The sequence below is a fragment of the Equus caballus genome, chromosome 8 (genome assembly GCF_041296265.1).
Source record: "Equus caballus isolate H_3958 breed thoroughbred chromosome 8, TB-T2T, whole genome shotgun sequence".
Classification (NCBI taxonomy): Eukaryota; Metazoa; Chordata; class Mammalia; order Perissodactyla; family Equidae; genus Equus; species Equus caballus.
In genome coordinates, this window is record NC_091691.1 from 22,273,708 (window position 1) to 22,293,003 (window position 19,296).

Here is a 19,296-nt window from a genome sequence, read left to right on the forward strand (position 1 = left end):
TAGCTGTGGCATGTGGGACACCGCCTTAGCGTGGCCTGATGAGTGGTACCATGTCCGCGCCCAGGATTCGAACCAACGAAACACTGGGCTGCCTGCAGCGGAGCGTGTGAACTTAACCACTCAGCCACGGGGCCAGCCCCCACCTCAAATTTTTTTTACGCATGTTTTGAATGAATCTTTTTGGTATCATCAATAATAATTCAAAGTGTTAGTTTGAGCTTCTTTTCTCTGGTCATGAGTTGGTCATTTTTCCTATGGTCACAGACAGACATGCACGTATGTTTCTACCCCCTCATTAATATTCTGTCGTTGGGATCACATTATATATGTGGTTTGTACCTTATACTAAACACTTTGTTATAAATATGTTTTTAATATCAATATGTAAAATTTACATAATGCTTTTTAATAGATTATATATAATTTATTTTATGGATGAATCATATTTTGTTTAACCAATCACATTATTTTATTTCTCTAAAAATAACCGTGTGAGATAGATGCTACAGGAATTATCCTTTAGAGATGAGAATACTGAGGCATTTGCAATTAGTAAAATACACTGTAATAGGTATTTATTGAGCTCCTGCTGGAAGCCTAGAATTGTATTAATGCCATGAATACCATACATGAGCTTTTTTTTTTTAAAGATTTTATTTTTCCTTGTTCTCCCCTGAGCCTCCCGGTACGTAATTTCATATTTTTAGTTGGGGTCCGTCTGGTTGTGCTATGTGGGAATCCACCTCAGCTTGGCTTGTCCGCGCCCAGGATCCAAACTGGCAAAACCCTGGGCTGCCAAAGCGGAGTGCACGAACTTAATCACTCGGCCACAGGGCCAGCCCAGAGCCTTTTTGAAGTAACAGAAAAGTAGTATAATAAGGATTCTGAAATAGTGGACCTAGGAATCTTTTTTGAATGCTATTTAATGTTTAATCTTTTTGATAGAAGTCTTATTTTTTTATGTATGACTCTTCTTTGCTAAACTATGTTCTTAAGGATATTTTAACCTTTTCTTCATGTCTTAGATTTAATTAGTACTCTGTGTGATTTTCAGAGACTGATTTGTAAGACCTGCATCCCCACCCTGAAAGCTCTCTAATAAATGCTGTTGTAGTTGGTGTGTCTTCCCTCTCACTTGGCGACGTCTCATAGTTGTCAGTGTCTGCCTCCCAGTTAAGTTCTTATTCTTTTTTCTCTGAGCTTCTTTTCCCCTCTTCTTACTGCCTTTCCTCTTTTAGTTTCTCTGTTGCTGTGTCATTAGGCATGAGGATTTTACTTACCAGTCACATCACATCTTCACATTCAGAATCGTAGAATTTGTGGGACTGCAAAAGGTCTTGAGATCATTTGATCTCTTTTTTTTTTTTCAGAAGACACCAAATTCCTTTAGCCTTTTGTGGTCACTACTAAGAACTTGGAGGCTTTTAAAATTACTTAGGAAAACTAAATCGATTGCATGTGGAGCAGTGCTGCTCTAAATGTGGTCCACATGCCATGAGCTGCCTGTTACCTGTCGTGGCAAGGTAAGTACAGAAATTGAGATAAGCATTTAGAAACTTGGGAACAGTTGCTAGATTAATTTTATATCTGTTGAAGATAATAGTAAAACTTGGGACTTGTATTTTGTGTCTTTTTTCACTTTATTTTGTAGTAATTGTTTTTTATTGTATTTTATTAAAGTTTTATTCTCCAATGGATCGGAAAAAAGCTGGTCCTTCTCTACAGGTGGTTTGGGAAGCACTGATACAGGATATCTAACACGGTGTTTGGTACGTTGTAGGCTCTCAAAAACCAATAGCTTGCTTGTGTCTTAAAAGTTTGGATTTACTTTAGGTGTCGATGGTAGATATCTGAGTGGCAGAGAAGTGAAACGTTATTTTATAGAAATGAGGTGATTCAAACTGGCACTGCTGGTTTTCAGATACATATAACTGTTTTTTCCTTTTTAAACTTAGCCTGTGCTTTGAAGAGAGATGTACACGCAGTGGAAATGGCATACATATTTGCACTGATCCTTGGAGATACTTTGTAACGTTTAATGTGCTACTATGTCCTCAGTTCAGCAAGGTTTAAGGAACTTATAAACTTTTGGGTAGCTAGCCATATCCATAAATATTTGGATATATCGTAGCAGTATTTGTGTTAGCTTCTTGGATAAGAGAAGGAAGAGATCTAGTGAGAAGCACTGGGTCTTTTGTCAGTTTTCTCATGTCATTCAGGTTTTGGAAAGTGCGTAGTTTTAATATAATTTGGTGTTCCCATTTTGATGAAATTTAGTGCCTCATGTGGTGGCCCTTATAGTTTTAACAATCCTTGGCTAGTCTTTAGAATTACAGTGGTGGTGTCTTGATTTTTTAATTGAATCAAATTGTAGTTGAACTTATATATGACGCAATAAATATAGACTATTAAAGGCTATTAGCTTACCATGGTTTACAGGTTTAAGGGACATATTTTTCATACTACTCAAGATCATGAAATTGCCACTCCCTATTTAAGGATAAAGAAAGGTCAGTGACTAAGCCAAGTGACTCTCCTCAAATGTCACTCCTTTAAAAATTCTGTTTATAGTCTAAGAATCCTTAGAAATGAGATCCCTTTGATTTATTAGATTTCTTTTTGGCAAATTAAAAAATTATTTGGGGAGCTGGCCCTGTGGCTGAGTGGTTAAGTTCGCGCACTCCGTTGCAGGCGGCCCAGTGTTTTGTTGGTTCGAATCCTGGGCGCGGACATGGCACTGCTTATCAAACCACGCTGAGGTGGCGTCCCGCGTGCCACAACTAGCAGGACCCACAATGAAGAATATACAACTATGTACTGGGGGGCTTTGGGGAGAAAAAGGAAAAAAATAAAATCTTTAAAAAAAATTATTTGGATGTTAAGAAACCTGAAAAGATTACTTTTTGCTTGGTAATACCATCCACCTCTATGTGATACCGTATACATAATGTAATAGGATAAATCTTTTTTTTTTTTTAGGAAGATTAGCCCTGAGCTAACATCTCCCAATCCTCCTCTTTTTTGCTGAGGAAGACTGGCCCTGAGCTAACATCCATGCCCATCTTCCTCTACTTTATAGGTGGGACGCCCACCACAGCATGGCATGCCAAGCCGTGCCATGCCCGCACCTGGGATCCGAACTGGTGAACCCTGGGTCACTGAAGTGAAACATGCACACTTAACTGCTGTGCCACTGGGCCGACCCCTGGGATAAATCTTTATTCGCATAATGAAGTGGAATGACATTTTGTTATTGTTTTAATCCCATTTGGAGCATCCTTAATCTTATGCTTATTTAAATATAGAATAAATATTTGATCTGTAGGGAAGCATTCCTCTTTGTTTTGAGCCTCATTTTTGTTTGTACAAGGCTCAAGTTCTTAATATCCGTGATGTTTGAAACTGAACTAGGATTTGGAATAACCCGTATATACCATGGTTGAGAGTAGTTTCAAAGTGATGACTCAAAATAATGTGAAGTATTGCTTCCTGGTTTTAATAGGAGCATTTGAATAACACACCCAGGTTTTCACCTCTTTCTGTCTCTTTTTGGAGCCAAGCTGAAGAACTTCAGAAAAAAGAACCACTATTATTAATCCTGTCAAGTGCATATTACATTTTGGCAAATGCTGGCTGATGAGATTAAAATTACCCTTCACATTTTAAAAGTTATATTTTTGTAATATCATTAGCAAGCAGGTGGATCCTAGGAGGACAGGAAATGAACATTCCTTTAGCCTAACTTTTCAAAGTCAAAGTTTAGGATTTATTTTGGGATTTTGCTTTGACACATGAAAGGATCTGGTCGTAGTTTCTTAAAATAACTCAGTTTATCTCTGTTCTGCAGTCATTCTTGAAACCCAAGGAAGGGCCACAGTTTGGAAAATATGAAAGACAAATAAGAAACTGAAACTCTTTTAATGGTATAATACGTTTTTCTATGAGAGAGATAATAAACACTAAATAGTCTGTAGCTGGGTTAATAATTTCAGAGCCTTTTCTCTCAGGTATCATGTTTAGAGTTTAGGGAAATAGTACAGGTTTGCTGAAATATCCATTAGCCTAGAAAGGTACCTAGTTAGCATCCGTCACCTGTTCTTAAGTCGCCCCTTGGCTGTAATGAAGCCATGTTCTGGTCCTTGGAACTGCAGAGCTGTCAAGATAACATGGCTGGAGAAGTCAGCATAGTTTTAACCTAGTAATGTGGCTACTAGTCAGGGGACTGTCCAGACAGGTTCTTAGTCTTATGAAATCTTTCTGCTTGTTTCCATAGAATTGTCATTCTGGGGTAAAGCAAGGACTTCATCCTTGTCATGGATGTTTGCTAACATGGAAATATTGATACTTCCAGACTTTTGGTGACCGTCTTGTAGGAGTTCTGAAGTTTTCTTCATTGCAGACAAGGTCTCGTCATGAGCCATGTACCAATTTCTGCTGTTGAGTTTTTGAGGATCAATTACAGTTATGCTCTATGTACAATTACAGTTATGCTCTATGTGTTTAAAACTCAGATTGAGAGTTGAAAAATTTTTTCCCTTTGCCTCCGGTATTTTCAAGTGCCTACACAGAGCAGAGGAAACCTTTGTTACATGGCTCTGTTATTTTGTGGCCAAGTCTCTGTAGGGCTTTGTGTATTTTAGTAGCGATGACCTGAATGAAGGTCAGCTCTGCACGGAGTTGGGTGCCCCTCCCTGCTTGTCCCCCTCCATCCTCACCTTCTTTTTTATCCCTTACGAGTGTTTTTAATAGCCATGAGGGAGGCTAGGTGATGCTAATGTTTTAATGCCTTTTAAAGCCAACTTGTCCAACTTACATTTATATCTGAGTGATTGTAGCTAGTTTTGCCTGTCTAGGATTTGAAATGTTGGTATATAACTGCGAAACTTTGTCTGAGAAATCTCTAGCTTCCTGTCCTGATAGGATTATATTGATGGTCACTTCCCTCTCGGTTTCTAAACTAAATTCATAAACAATACAGTTTATCTAAAAATAAACGTTCAAACTGAACATTAATATTTGTTACATTTTTAGATGTATGAAAGATGTGGTTCTAGTCAGAAAGTACTTTATGGACTTTTTCATATTATAGCCCAGTTTCTTTACCTCCAAAAGAGAAATGAAGTTTTAGTCTTCTGAGAAGGCAAGGAAAAGTCCACAGTCTTATGATCAATTTGGTATCATAGACTAGAGAAATAGAGCTTTTTTCCTACAAAAAAAAGGTCTGCTTTTGAAGAATTCACTATAAGATTGAACAAAGCTTTTAGGCCATAATAAGGAAAAGCAGAGTTCTTGTATAAAGAAGCCTCATTTCACGAAGAAATCAAAGCAAAGAGAAAGATGGTGTGGAGCAAATGGGAGAAGAGAGGAGGCCTCCAAAGCCTGGGCAGGAGGGCAGCGCGGCTCTGGGCTTGCTTCTCACGATCGTTGATTACCTTCGATTCTTATTTATTGAATTGCGCTCTTGGATAGTAAGGAAAGACTTTGGCTGGTAGGTTCAGTTTCTCCAGCAAGGAACTGTCAAAAAATTTCTGGTTCTTAGTATTCTGATTTCAAGATGTTAAATGTTCTCAAAGTGTGTATGTTTTTCTCCCTTCTCTTAGCTCATAACCCATCCTGTTCACATTTCACAAAACAGTCCAAAAAGTGGAACTTTGAATATATTTTTTATAATTAAAGTCAATCTAAATAATTGTGTTTTGAGAAGTTTTTAAATGTACCTTGAGGTAATGGGGGAGAGTTGGGTGTTCTTGCTCCAAATCATAGTTTGGCAGCTCAGAGATTTCTGAAGGTCCTTACCTTTTCCTCTCATCCTTCCTACAGAGTCTCTCATTGTTATTCTGTTTTATGTATTTGAATGGATGCAAGTAAATAGTAGAAAATAGTAAATAGTAGAAAGAAATCAAGAAGTAAAAGTCCAGCTTGAATATGGCCTTACCATAAGGTGTAGTTTCTGTGTCTATAGAAACTATATATGTCTTTACCATCTAAAAACAAAAATAATATCCTCAGCAACTTCACAAAGTAAAATCTACCCTAAAAAGCATGTTTATAAGCTTTTCCTTTTCTATGTAATCTAATATTCAGTGACAGTAATTCACTCAACTAACATAGTAAATTTGTTCTTCGGATGTTTTTGTTCCAGACCTCCTATTCTCAGGCTTTTCCATTACTTAGGAGGGTGATGGTGAATAATACAATTGAATAGTTGATTTAAACTCTTAGGTTAGCAAAGGTTTCACCTAGTGATCTTATTTTGGGTTATTCTTTTTCCTTTTTCTATGTCTTTACTTCTTAGGGATCTAATGTGACCAAAACATTAAACAGATGTCTTACGTTTATCGATGATTTTCCTGTCTCCAGGTCATATTGAAACTATGACTTATACCCTGATAGATTTTGAGAGCTAGACATTATGTAAAATAAAAACCAAAAAGCTTGTTAATGGAAAGTTCTCAATTTCCCCATAACTGCATGTGCATTTGTGAATGAGAGCTCCTCAGCCTCCTTAGTACCCACATTGTTAAATTGGACTAAAACACCAATATGTGAGAGAGAATGGGCATGCTAGGCACATACCTTACTAACTCACATTTCTGGGAGGTGGCTAGGTATGGGTCATTCTTTCCTTGTTTAAAGACTAGGAAACTGAGGATCAGAAAGATTAGTGACTGACATACCTTGCGTTGGAATTTTTGCCTCTTAAACACACTGAGCAGTATTTCTGTTAAGCTACGTTACTAAGTAGGTACATGTGATGTCCTTGGTAATGAAATCTTTCTCGTGCATTGTCACAATTCAAGTCAGGCAATGTAGCATAAAAAATATGTAAAAATACTCTGTTATGAGCTTCCATGATTTATGTGTATCTTTAAAAGGGGAAAAAAACAACTCCGCACACTAAATTAAAACCTTTCACTTTTACCCCCTTGCTTAGAGATTTCTGTTTATTAAAGCATGAGATTCATTTGTGTCTATCCAACCACTACAAATAGTTTATAGACAGATCTAGAGATCTCCAGAGTTGTCTTTGTTGGGGGTACTTGCTTAGATAGTCCTCTTTCCCAAACCACTCACCTAGTTTTTTGTTAGAAGAGTATTTAAATTGGTTACCTAGAGAAGATCTCCATGGTGTTGTGAGCCATATTCTGAGATAGCAGAAGGAGGGCCAGCTGTGCTCCCTTATCTGTGTCCTGGCAGGCACTAAACAAACCCCACCCTGGCATGTTTGGTGAACGGTGATAGTGTCAAAGCTGATGAGCCCTGTCCGCTTTGTGCCCTGGGGACCTCTGTTCTTTTAGGAAACTTGTATTGCCTTGGAAGCAAGAGTCTTGAATTCCTTGTAAACACTAATAAAGTGAATCAGGAGGGGTGTGCAAGGGTTGGCTACTTGATGCATCTCTACAGAAAGCTGGGTTCGCATCATTCAGATCTGCAAGATAGAGAAAATTAAACCCTTACCCAAACTGGACTGATGGCTAGAATTTGAAACAGGGTGTCTGGTGAATGAAGGTGGTGATTTATGCTGCCATTCACACTCAGTTGGGTTTCTGACACAGACTCGAGCTTGCTAAGGGAGGCTAAAAGGCCCTGCCTTAATGTAGATTGAACCACAACTTAGTATTTGGTTCTGATTGACTGAACTAGCCACATTAGCAAAGAGTGACCCAGCCCTCTCACCGAAAGATGTAATAACCAGGAGGTGTGATATGTGGTCAAAAGTATTGGCATCATAAATCAGAGCAGACTGTATGTGGAGAATGAAAATTGAGGGTGTGTCCTGCTGACAGCCTTAAGCTTTTTAAATTGGATTATTTTTTTCTTATGATGAAATAAAGTCTTATTCACTTGAGGGACTGTAAAGATGTTTGATTCTTTTGAAGCCCAGAAAAATGAGTTCATCCAAGAACACTAGAGCGTAAAGTTTATTTGATAAAAATATACTGAGAGATTGGAGAGGGCCTCTTTTATTTCATTGGCTGTGTATCCTTAATAAAGAAACACAAAATAGACACTTTAAACCTCTAAGCAGCAAATTCTGGAATTTGCGTTAGACTGCTTAGAAGCTTAGGAGAATATGACGGTGCCTTTCCCCAAATCAGTGAAACCAAAGCAAGAAAGGTTACACAAAATAATATTCTTTCTAATAACATCTGCAGTTTCCTCAGAAATGATTAGTACCTTCTTCCTTTTAGCTCGCTGTGAGAATGGTATGTTTATTTTGGGTTTTGAATCTAAAAAGACATTTGATACCAAAATAAAAAGTGCTTATTTTTATTACCAATAGCCTTTCCAAAAAATACATAATAATTTTCAGAAATATAAAATTATTCAAGGTATTCCTAATATACTCTATTGCTTTTCTAGAATTAAGTAGGCTTCTTTAATCAAATTTATTTTTCTTCTTTGCCCTCATCCCTTGCCAAAAATAAAATCCTCCTACACTTGCTCACCCATTTTTACTCCATAACATTCCAGGCACTGTTTCTAGGAAAAGGTTAAAAGTAGGAATAATGTATTTCCTGCTGGCCTCTGTGTTTATACTGCCGCAGCTGAGTTCTGGGCCAATTTTTTTTGCCATCTGTTCTCAGCATGGCTAAGTCAAGATTCATATAATGAGAGAGAAGCAAAGCTCGGTGTTTCATCTGATTTCTTCCCCAAGAAGCACGGCTCGTCTTTCCTAATTAGACTCTTCCCTGGAGAAGAATTTGACGTGGAAATATCATGCAACGAATTTTTAAAATATTCATTTTACAGATTTTCTTCTAGCCTTCTCTATGTATGATTTTTTTAAAGTGGTAAAAATATTTTATTTTTTGTAGCCTGCTTTATTTACCTAATGTTATATTTTAAGTGTTTTTCCCATATTATATCTGCCCCCTCCCCAATTCAAAGGCAATTTGTGCTTATTGTACACAACTTGGAAAATAAAGATAAGAAAAAAAGAAGATAAAAAATCAAGCATAATTCCTCTACTGTTAAGATTTTGGAAGCTCTTCCTCTTTTCTCCCTCCCTCCTCTCTATATGAATACTCAGTATATATACACACGTACACATACATTTATATATAAAACATATATATGCACATTTAAAAAATGATTATGCTCTACCTAACATTTTAGTGAATGTAAGTTTTAAGTTTTTATCTATAGTTCTGTTTGATACAATGTTCAGGAGCATCATAAAACTTGTTTCAAGGACATACTGGACTCTGCTTGATGCGGCTTATTTCTCTCAGCCATAGAATTGATCAGTTCCTTAACTCCTGCTTTAGAGATTGCTTACAAAAGTAGAAAGATGCTAGGGTCACCTAAATAAAATATATGGTCCTCCTAATGCATCCCCTTGTAGAACACTTCTTGTGTTAATCTAGTCTATTTTTTAATATCAAAGTAATCATTACTTTTCTCTGTGCTACAGTGATTTGAATAAATAAAAGATAAAAAAATTTTTTCGACCCACGTTTACAATGCTTGGTCTTTAAAAACGTTCGACCTTTATGTTGACTATGCTCCACCATTTTATCTCTATGGTCTGTCCAAACTAAGAAGTGAACTGTTTCTGCTCAAGCCGGGGGCAAGGACTTGGCGGAGCCAATGAGGTGAAAGCTTGAAAAAGCTCAAATAGGGAATTCTGCATATTGTCCTATTACACGTCATCCGGATAAATGGAATGTATTTATAGTTCATATGGCAAGCAATTGGCATGAGAACAAACACAGCTTGGGCCAACATACTGTCCTTATGTTCTAAATCAGCAATTCTTAACACCTGCTGCAGGGCCCCCTCTGCCTCTGCCCTGAGCATCGCTGTGACGAGAAGCCACAGTGACTCGGTGGAGTGTGAGGTGTCACAGCTGTGTTGGACTAGGTGGAAGGTTGGGAATCAGAGCTCCAAGTTCTGTCCACTAGGATCTGATATTCCTAATATCAATACACATATGGATGGTTAGTGGTAGGTAATTGAAGTGCAAGTCAGTTCCTCATTTTACCTGGCTTTCTATTTCAATCACTAGGGTATTTCCAATCCTGGAGTTTCATTTTTCAAAGAACCTACTTGACGGGCGCCAACTCATTTATTCTCAGAGGCTTTTTCAGCTTTATTGAAGTATAATTGACGAGATTTTCAAGTTCAACATTCGTCCCCCCCATGAAATAATATATATTTAATACAATAAATTATATATTTATGGGAAAAGAAACTGAATTATGAAGAATTTGGGCCCACAGGGATTGCACACTGTTGCTAGAAGGCAAAATTCAACCCCTAGATAGATCTTGTTTGGCATACAGGATTTTTTGGAAAATACTTGAATTTGAACGCCTTGAGGAGGGACATGCATTGTCCAGTTTGCCATGGACTCACCATTGTCTGTATATATGAAATACTAATCCAAATAATTGATCACCTGTTTCTACTGGGAAAGCTCTTATTTAGGAATATGCAATTCCACGTCTCTTTTTGTCTATTTTTAAAATGAGAGCAACCCCTTAGGGTGGTTGCTGAACACATTTCCCCGCTCCTTTCTCCTTTCCCTGCAACTGAGTTGGGGAGACTAAGTCACCCGTGACTCACAGAGCAATTGTAGAGGCTGATGAAATTCAGGAACTAGGGCAGCCTCAACACAAAAGCTTCATCTCCTGCCTCATGTTATAAAGTGGTCCTTTCTCTCTCTCTGGAAACCAAGAGTGGTTTCAACCAATAGATTGTCTTGGTTTTCTTCTCTTTTGTTTTTTGGAGAATGCGCTGTCTGGCTTTTAAACAGTTCATCCTAGCAATGAGAACCAATTTGTATGCAGTAATTGGCTTCAACCTAAACAAGGAGTTTGGGTGGGGGTAGAAGGTGGGCAGGGTTTTCCAAGTCATACCTGATAAGAATTACTGGGATGCCTATTTTTTTTTTTAAGACTTTTATTTTTCCTTTTTCTCCCCAAATCCCCCTGGTACGTGGTTATGCATCTTCAGCTGTAGGTCCTTCTAGTTGTGGCATGTGGGATGCTGCCTCAGTGTGGCCTGATGAGCGGTGCCATGTCCGCACCCGGGATCCGAACCAGCAAAACCCCAGGGCCGTCGAAGTGGAGCGCGCAAACTTAACCACTCGACCACGGGGCCCGCCCCTAGTATTATCTTTTTTTGACATCAATGTTGTATGCATGTTTTGGCCACTTTTTTTTTTCTACTAAATATATCTTAGAGCAAGAATTAATCAAAAATCTCACAGAAGCCACTGCTGGCTGTTGAAATTCAGAATGCACGAGGTCTTTTTCAGTCTTGTAGAATATTTTCGTGTGTTCATCCTGTATTATTTCTAGGCAAAGACTTTGTAACTCAGGAGTGATAGAATCAAGAGGGGAAATTTTATATATTTTGCTCTAATAATTGATAAAACTCTTAGAAATTTGAAGTCATAGGTTCTGGATAAAGGCCATAAAAAGTGGATTTTTTCCTTATGTTTTTCTTTTTTTTTAAAGATTTTTTTTTTTCCTTTTTCTCCCCAAAGCCCCCTGGTACATAATTGTATATTCTTTGTTGTGGGTCCTTTTAGTTGTGGGACGCTGCCTCAGCGTGGTTTGATGAGCAGTGCCATGTCCGCGCCCAGGATTCGAACCGAGACACTGGGCCGCCTGCAGCGGAGCGTGAGAACTTAACCACTCGGCCACGGGGCCAGCCCCTCCTTATGTTTTTCTGATCATGGGACAAGACCAATAGCTCAGCATTGAACCCTACATATTTGAGATATCAAAAGTGAAGCTGTAGGTTATGAGCCAATTTAGGCTTTTTCTTTTTTTGGAAGATTAGCCCTGAGTTAACATCTGCCGCCAATCCTCCTCTTTTTGCTGAGGAAGACTGGCCCTGAGCTAACATCTATGCCCATCTTTCTTTACTTTATATGTGGGACGCTTGCCACGGCATGGCTTGACAAGCGGTGCATAGGTCCACACCTGGGATCCGAACTGGCGAACCCTGGGCCCCCCGAAGCAGAACGTGGGAACTTAACCACTACACCACCAGGCCAGCCCCCAGTTTAGCCTTTCTAATATCCAAATGAGAGGAAAAGGGATGAGCAAACTTTTGGGGGTGATAGTCATATGTAATTATTTTGAGTGAGCAATGTTTGACTGTTAATTTCACCAGAAAGTTTTGCGTATAGATGTAAATCCATTTTAGCAAAGTTTCTGGGTTTGTCTCTGATTTGCTAAGCTAGGAGTTGAATATCTAAGTATCTAATATGATTAAACTTTGTGTCACCTTCTTTTTAGTGGTTAATCCTTACACTCCTTGCTCCCTCCCCCCCAACAACATATTAAGTCTTAGCTATGAAAGATACATTTAATTTTAGCTAGTTGGTTAGTTTTTCTGAACATTTGTTCTTTGCAGACTGAGGGAGACAGATGGATTTGAATTCTAAAGTGGAGTCTTGATTTAGTAGAAGAAATAACCAGTAAAGTGATAGACGAGGTTTCCAGGCAGTTTTAGTTAGTCTGGCACAGCTGTGAGCAGGAATTGATGAGAAGGGCAAGATTCAACTGCAGAAAAGATGCATTTCTCGTGTTTCTTAGAGATATTCAGGTCAGCCATGGTCATCAGTAATTATTATTATTTTTTTTTCGATTGGCACCTGAGCTAACATCTGTTGCCAATCCTTTTTTTTGCGCCCCCGTCTTCTTCTCCCCAAAGCCCCCTATACATAGTTGTATATTCTAGTTGTGAGTGCCCCTGGTTGTTCTGTGTGGGACGCCACCTCAGCATGACCTGATGAGCGGTGCCATGTCCGCGCCGGAACTGGGCCGCCCACGGGGGGCGCATGAACTTAACCACTCGGTCACAGCCGGCCCCATTAATTTTTATTAAGTAGTCAGTGGGTACATATTCATATTCTTGACAAGCATAGCCAAACAGTTACAGACCTTGGGTTTAGAATTAATGTCTGTGATCTTATAACCACAGTATGGATGACACTGATTTCAGCTTTCTTGTTCACGTTGGAAGCTGACAGCCTGACTCCAGGAAGATGAGATCGGGAGTCTCAAATACAGCTGCTGACCTGGGAGTGCGTTTGGAGGTGGTGCCTCATTATGTCTATTGTTCCTTCTCTTGTTTTGTTTTGTTTTGTTTGTATTGCACTATCAGGTAGCATTTTCAGTCACTTGCTCATTCAGTAAATATTTATTGAGCATCTATTTCTGGACGAGGTTCTCTGGTGCTTGGGATACATTAGGGAACAAAATAGACGAGTTTGTAATCTATATTGACAGAATTTGAAATAAATCTAAAAACATTAAAAAAATTAACTAATGTTATTGAGTGCTTACTACATGCCAGGTGCTGTGCTCTGTGCCTTATTTCAGGAGAAACAATTCAAAGCACACTGAGATTTTAGTGAGAAGATAGAAAGATGAAGGAAGTTAAGTCTGCATCCTTGAGGAGTTTACAGTCTATCAGAATGCTTCTGGTATGTAATAATTATCTGTAAAACTTGTATTTTAATTGAACATATGATTAGAATTCCTCCTGTGCAAAATTCTGAGGATGGCAAATTTTGCAAACTGGGACTTTCTGTATCCTTTCTGAGAGATTGCCTTGTCACACTTAATGTCAGATGGCAGTAGTTAGGCTTATTGCATGCACTCTATCAACCAAGGTTTCCCAGCCTCAGCCAGATGATTCTCTGTTGTGGGGGCTGCCCTGTGCATTGTAGGATGTTTAGCAGCATCCCTGGCCTGCACCTATTAGATGCCAGTAGCGACTCTATATTTGTGACAACCAAAAATGTTTTTAGGCATTGCCAAATGTCCCCTGGGAGGCAGTCTGCCTGCTCCCCACCCCACTGCCATTCAGAGTCTCTGCTCCAGGCCTCAGTCTCCCTAGACAACCAGCAGCTCTTTCCAGAGGCAGAGCGAGCCGCACACCACCCAGAGCTTCGCTTGTGCGTCAGCTCATGCTGTTCCTAAAAATGTGAGACACTTAAGCATTCACGCCTTATACTAGGGATGCTTTGCATTATATAGTGATGGCATCTCTAGAGAAACCACTAACTCCTTAGCAGCAGTGGGCATAATGATCTTGGTCTGCTTTTCAAGGCTGGAATAATAATAGGAATTATAAGATTTTTATTATTAAATATATCCTGTATTTAAAAACTATATATATGTAAGATATATATATTTTTGGGTAGAATTTTTGAATATATAAATATAAGTAAATTTATATATATATATATTATATATTCTGTGATCCCATTGCCCAGTTAAGAAATGAGTCCTCACCAGTACCTTTTTGTTTTAAAGATTGGCACCTGAGCTAACAACTGTTGCCAGTCTTCTTTTTTTTTTTTCTGCTTTTTCTCCCCAAAGCCTCCGGTACATGGTTGTGTATTTTTAGTTGTAGGTCCTTCCAGTTGTGGCATGTGGGATGCTGCCTCAACATGGCATGATGAGTGGTGCCTTGTCACGCTGAAGCGGAGCACGCGAACTTAACCACTTGGCCACGGGCCGGCCCCTCACCAGTACCTTAAAGGCCCCGCTGCCCCCGTAGCCGAGTGATTGGGTTCGGGCGCTCTGCTTGGGTGGCCCGGGGTTTTGCCAGTTCCAATCCTGGGCACGAACACGGCACCGCTCATCAGGCCATGCTGAGGTGGCATCCCACATAGCACAACTGGGAGGACCCACAACTATGTACTAGGGGGTGCTTTGGCAGAAAAAAGGAAAAAATTAAAAAAAAATCTTTTAAAGGCCCCTGCATGCTCTATAATCCAACCCTGTCTCACTCCCACATGGGAAACCACTATCCTGAATTTTATGTTCATTTTTCTTTTGCTTTTGTTTATTGTTTTATCATATTATTCACACAACCCTAAACACTATGGAGCTTAGTTTTGTGTGTTTTAAGACCTCATTATATAAATGTGGAATACCATATGTAGTTTTTTGTGACTTGCTTTTTTCTTGGCTCCACATGTGTTATATGGTTCTTCCATGTTAATGTGTGTAGATAGACTTTTATTTTCACTGCGACTCAATTTCAATTATACGATTACGTCAAAAGTGTATTCATTCTCCTGTTGATGTATATTTGTTTCCAATTTTTTTGGTTGTTATTAACAATGTTGCTGTGAATATATATATATATATATATACATATTTTTTTTTTTTTTGCTGAGGAAGATTTGCTTTGAGCTAACGTCTGTGGCAATCTTCCTCTATTTTTTAGTATGTAGGCCACCAGCACAGCATGGCTGCTAAAAGAGCGGTGTAGGTCTGCACCTGGGAACTGAACCTGGGCTGCCAAAGCAAAGCGGGCTGAATATAACCACTGGGTCACTGGGACCAGCCCACTGTGAATATTCTTGTACTTGTCCTCTGGTGTTGATGCACAAGAGTTTCTGCAGGGAATTACCCAAGACTGCTTTGCTGGATTGTAGGCTGTATGCATGTACATACACGAGGGCATGAAAAATGGCCCCTAAAGATATCAAGTCTTAATCCCTGGAACCTGTAAATGTTCCCTTGTGTGGAAAGAGGCTCTTTGCAGATGTGATTGAGTTAAGGCTCTTGAAATGGGGAGATTGTCAGGTTGGGGGCAGTGCTTCACAGGTGTCTTTAATAGAGGGAGGCAGAGGGAGACTACAGATTACACACAGTACGAAAGGAGAAGGCCTTGTGATCACAGAGGCAGAGAGTAAAGTGACGTGGCCGCAGCTAAGGAATGCAAGCAGCCACCAAAAGCTGGAAAAGCCGAGAAGTGGGTTCTCCCCTAGAGCCTCTGGAGGGAGTGTGGCCCTGCCAACACCTCAAACTTGGCCCAGTGATACTGATTTTAGACTTCTGGCCTCCAGAACTGTGAGAAAATAAATACCTGTTGTTTTAAGTCACTGAGTTTGTGGTGATTTGTTACAGCAGCCACAGGAAACTAAGACAATGCATTTTCAATTTAACTGGACAATGCCAATTGTTTTCCAAGGTATTTGTACAAATTTATATTTCCACCAGAAGTGTCGAATTCCTATTGTTTCACTGTCTTGTCAGTATTTCATACTTTCACGTTTTACCAATAGGAGATTTTTTACAATTCTATAAAACCTAGTACAAATTTTGAAAAATTTAACTCAGAATGCAAAAACAACAAAAAAAATTGAGTACACTATAATAAGAAGGCAAAAATGTTGATATTTAATACTGTAATAATGAAGTTGAGGGGCTTGGTTAAATTTATAAATATGCTGTAGAGAATGTGTTATACCTATTATTTTTCTTGCCTTGTTTCCCAACCACTAAACTTATTATTTTCTGCACACACGCTTTCTTCTCTAGAAAGTAATGCAGTGATTCTGTGGTACTCATTACGTGAGGTGACATACTCTTTAGTTTCTGTTTGCTGTATTTATCCTTTTACTCTATTTCATCTTATAAAATCTTTTGGGCTAAATATACATCAGTAAAATAGTATTTTTGGGGGAGGAGCAGTGATTATAGCTTATCTGCTCAATAAGATAGTATATTGGTGCATATATTTTGAGGAAACAGATGTTAGTCATCAGTCCCAGAAAATGTATTACACCTTTGTCTCATGAAGTATATTATTTGATGGTAAACATATTGCTTATACTAACGATAATTGTGCCTTAGAGGTGAATTGTATTTGAAACTTAAAAAAAAATTTTTAAATATATTTTCTCATTTGATTAATTTCTGTTTCTTCTCTTGTTGTGTTCCTTAAGGGTGAACATTTAAGCAAATATATGTACTTCATAAGGAAACTGGATTAATAATAGTTGTTTGTAAACAATTTTGAGAGTTCCAAGAAAAAGTTTGTTAGCAAAATTAAGTGGCAAATTGAGGTGATTTAGCTAGACCTGTTTTATTTATTTACTTATTTGTTTGAGGAGGATTAGCCCTGAGTTAACATCTGCTGCCAATCCTCCCCTTTTTGCTGAGGAAGATTGGCCCTGAGCTAACATCCATGCCCATCCTCCTGTACTTTATACGTGGGACGCCTGCCACAGCATGGCTTGCCAAGTGGTGCCATGTGCACACCCGGGATCCAAACTGGTGAACCCCGGGCCACCAAAGCAGAATGTGCGCACTTAAGCGCTGCGCCATGGGGCTGGCCCTGGACCTATTGTAAAAGACTACTTGTTTTAATAGAGTCCTAGCGTTGGAAGAAGAAATCCTTGTGTTTATTTACAAGAACTATAATAAAGGGCCAGCCAGTTTCCTCTCCATTATGGCCGGTGATGGGGCTCTCACAACCTATCAATATATCCTATTTTGGTTTTGACAAGCTTTTAAAAAAACACTTTTTTTATTTTTTATTTTTTTTGAGGACAATTAGCCCTGAACTAACTACTGCCAATCCTCCTCTTTTTTCTGAGGAAGACTGGCCCTGACCTAACATCGGTGCCCATCTTCCTCTATTTCTATGTGGGACGCCTGCCACAGCATGGCTTTTGCCAAGCCGTGCCATGTCCGCACCCCAGATCCGAACTGGCGAACCCTGGGTCGCCGAGCAGCAGAACCTGCGAACTTAACCGCTGTGCCACCGGGCCGGCTCCAACACTTTTTTAAATAAAAAGTTTGGAAAATTGCAAAAAATATAAAAGTAGGCAGAATTGTGTAATGAACCCTTATGTATGCATCACCAACTTCAACAATTTTCAACTCATGGCCAATCTTGTTTCAGCTATACTGCCACCTACTTCTCTCTTTCCCATATTATTTTGAAGTAAATTCATTTCATTGTAGCACTTTATCCACAAATATTTCAATATGTATTTAAAAGATAAGGACTCCTTTAAAAAACATAACCGCAATAGTATTTCAAATCTTTGAAAATTAACAATTCTTTAGTATAATTAAATATGCAGGCAGAGTTCAAATTTCCTGTTTTATAATTGTGCTAATATATTTAAAAGGTTGTTTGAGTTAGGATCTAAATAAGACACACACACTAAGCTTGGTTGATGTCTTTTAAACTGTAAGTTTCCTCTCTCCTCTTTTTTTTTTCCTTCCTTGCAGTTTATTTGTTGAAGAAATTTGGTTCTTTGTCTTGTTGAGTTTCCCACAATCTGGTTTATGCTTGTGGCACCCCTTGGTATAGTTCAATGTGTCTTTTCTGTCCTGTTTCCCATAAATTCATATTTGAATCTCTAGACCATGGTTTAATCAGATTTAACTTTGATTTTTTTTTTTTTTTTTGGCAAGACTGCTTCATGGGTGGTGGCACATGGTGTCTGCTGCTTTTTTGGTGATGTTTGCAGCTGCTAAAGCTCAGTGCGTTGGTATATTAAATTGAGATTGCAATATGTTGATAGTCTGTTATTCCTTCATTTATTAGCCAGGATGCTTCTATAGAGAGAAGCTTTCCTTTATCATCTGTTTTCTTACTTAGGTGTATGGTTGATATGAGAAAGGTAGGGTAAATGTTTGAATCTTTCCCTATATTAACCAATTTTCAAAATAATGAGTTGGTTTGCCAACATCCTCCAATGGTGATTTTTCTTTTTTGTAATATCATTATAAGCTTGTAGATTTAAATGTATTTGGTGCGCTTTTGTCCATTGAAGTTATTGTCCTTATTGATTTGAGAAACAAATCATTGTTTCTCAAAATGGACTGTGCTTTTTCAAAAGAAGATATGCAAATGACCAATAAGCCCATGAAAGAATGCTCAACATCATTAGCCATCAGGGAAATGCAAATCAAAACTACATGAGTTACCACTTCCTACCCACTTGGATGGCTCTAACCAAAGACAGATAATAACAAGTGGTAGCAAGATGTGGAGAAATCAGAATCTTCGTACGTTACTGGTGGGAACGTAAAATGGTGCAGCCACTTTGGAGGGGGTTTAGCAGTTCCTCCAGAGGGTAACGTAGAGTTGTGTGAGTCAGCAGTCCCCTTGTAGTGCATAACCAAGAGGGATGGAGCACATAGAGTTGTGTGAGTCAGCAGTTCCCCTTGTAGTGCATAACCAAGAGGGATGGAGCACATAGAGTTGTGTGAGTCAGCAGTTCCCCTTGTAGTGCATAACCAAGAGGGATGGAACGTAAGTCCACACAAAACTTGCGCATGAATGTTCATACAGCATTATTCATAATAGCCAAAAAGTGGAAACAACTCACATGTCCATTAAGTGATGAATGGATAAATAAGATGTGGTCTATCCATAAAATGGAATATTACTAGCAATAAAAAGGAATGAAGTACTGATACGTGCTACAACGTCATGAATCTTGAAAACATTATGCTAACTGAAAGAGGGCAGTCACAAAATACCATGTATAGTATGATTCCATTTATA

At 38.8% G+C, this 19,296-nt stretch overlaps 1 protein-coding gene across 13 annotated transcripts in view; it reads left to right on the forward strand.

Moving 5' to 3' along the window:
• HECTD4 (HECT domain E3 ubiquitin protein ligase 4) overlaps nt 1-19,296 on the forward strand; it is a 187,867-nt gene that overhangs the window by 20,770 nt on the left and 147,801 nt on the right. For 2 of the 13 annotated variants that reach the window (XM_023647137.2, XM_070220100.1), the window contains exon 1: nt 1,376-1,523. The exons of 10 other annotated variants lie outside the window; for them this stretch is intronic. In XM_023647137.2, the coding sequence (XP_023502905.2) occupies nt 1,479-1,523 (45 nt within the window). In that variant the 5' untranslated portion in view covers nt 1,376-1,478. Of the gene's footprint in view, nt 1-1,375; nt 1,524-13,426; nt 13,451-19,296 lie in introns of those variants that run through there. One more of the 13 variants, XM_023647136.2, reaches the window with a different exon arrangement.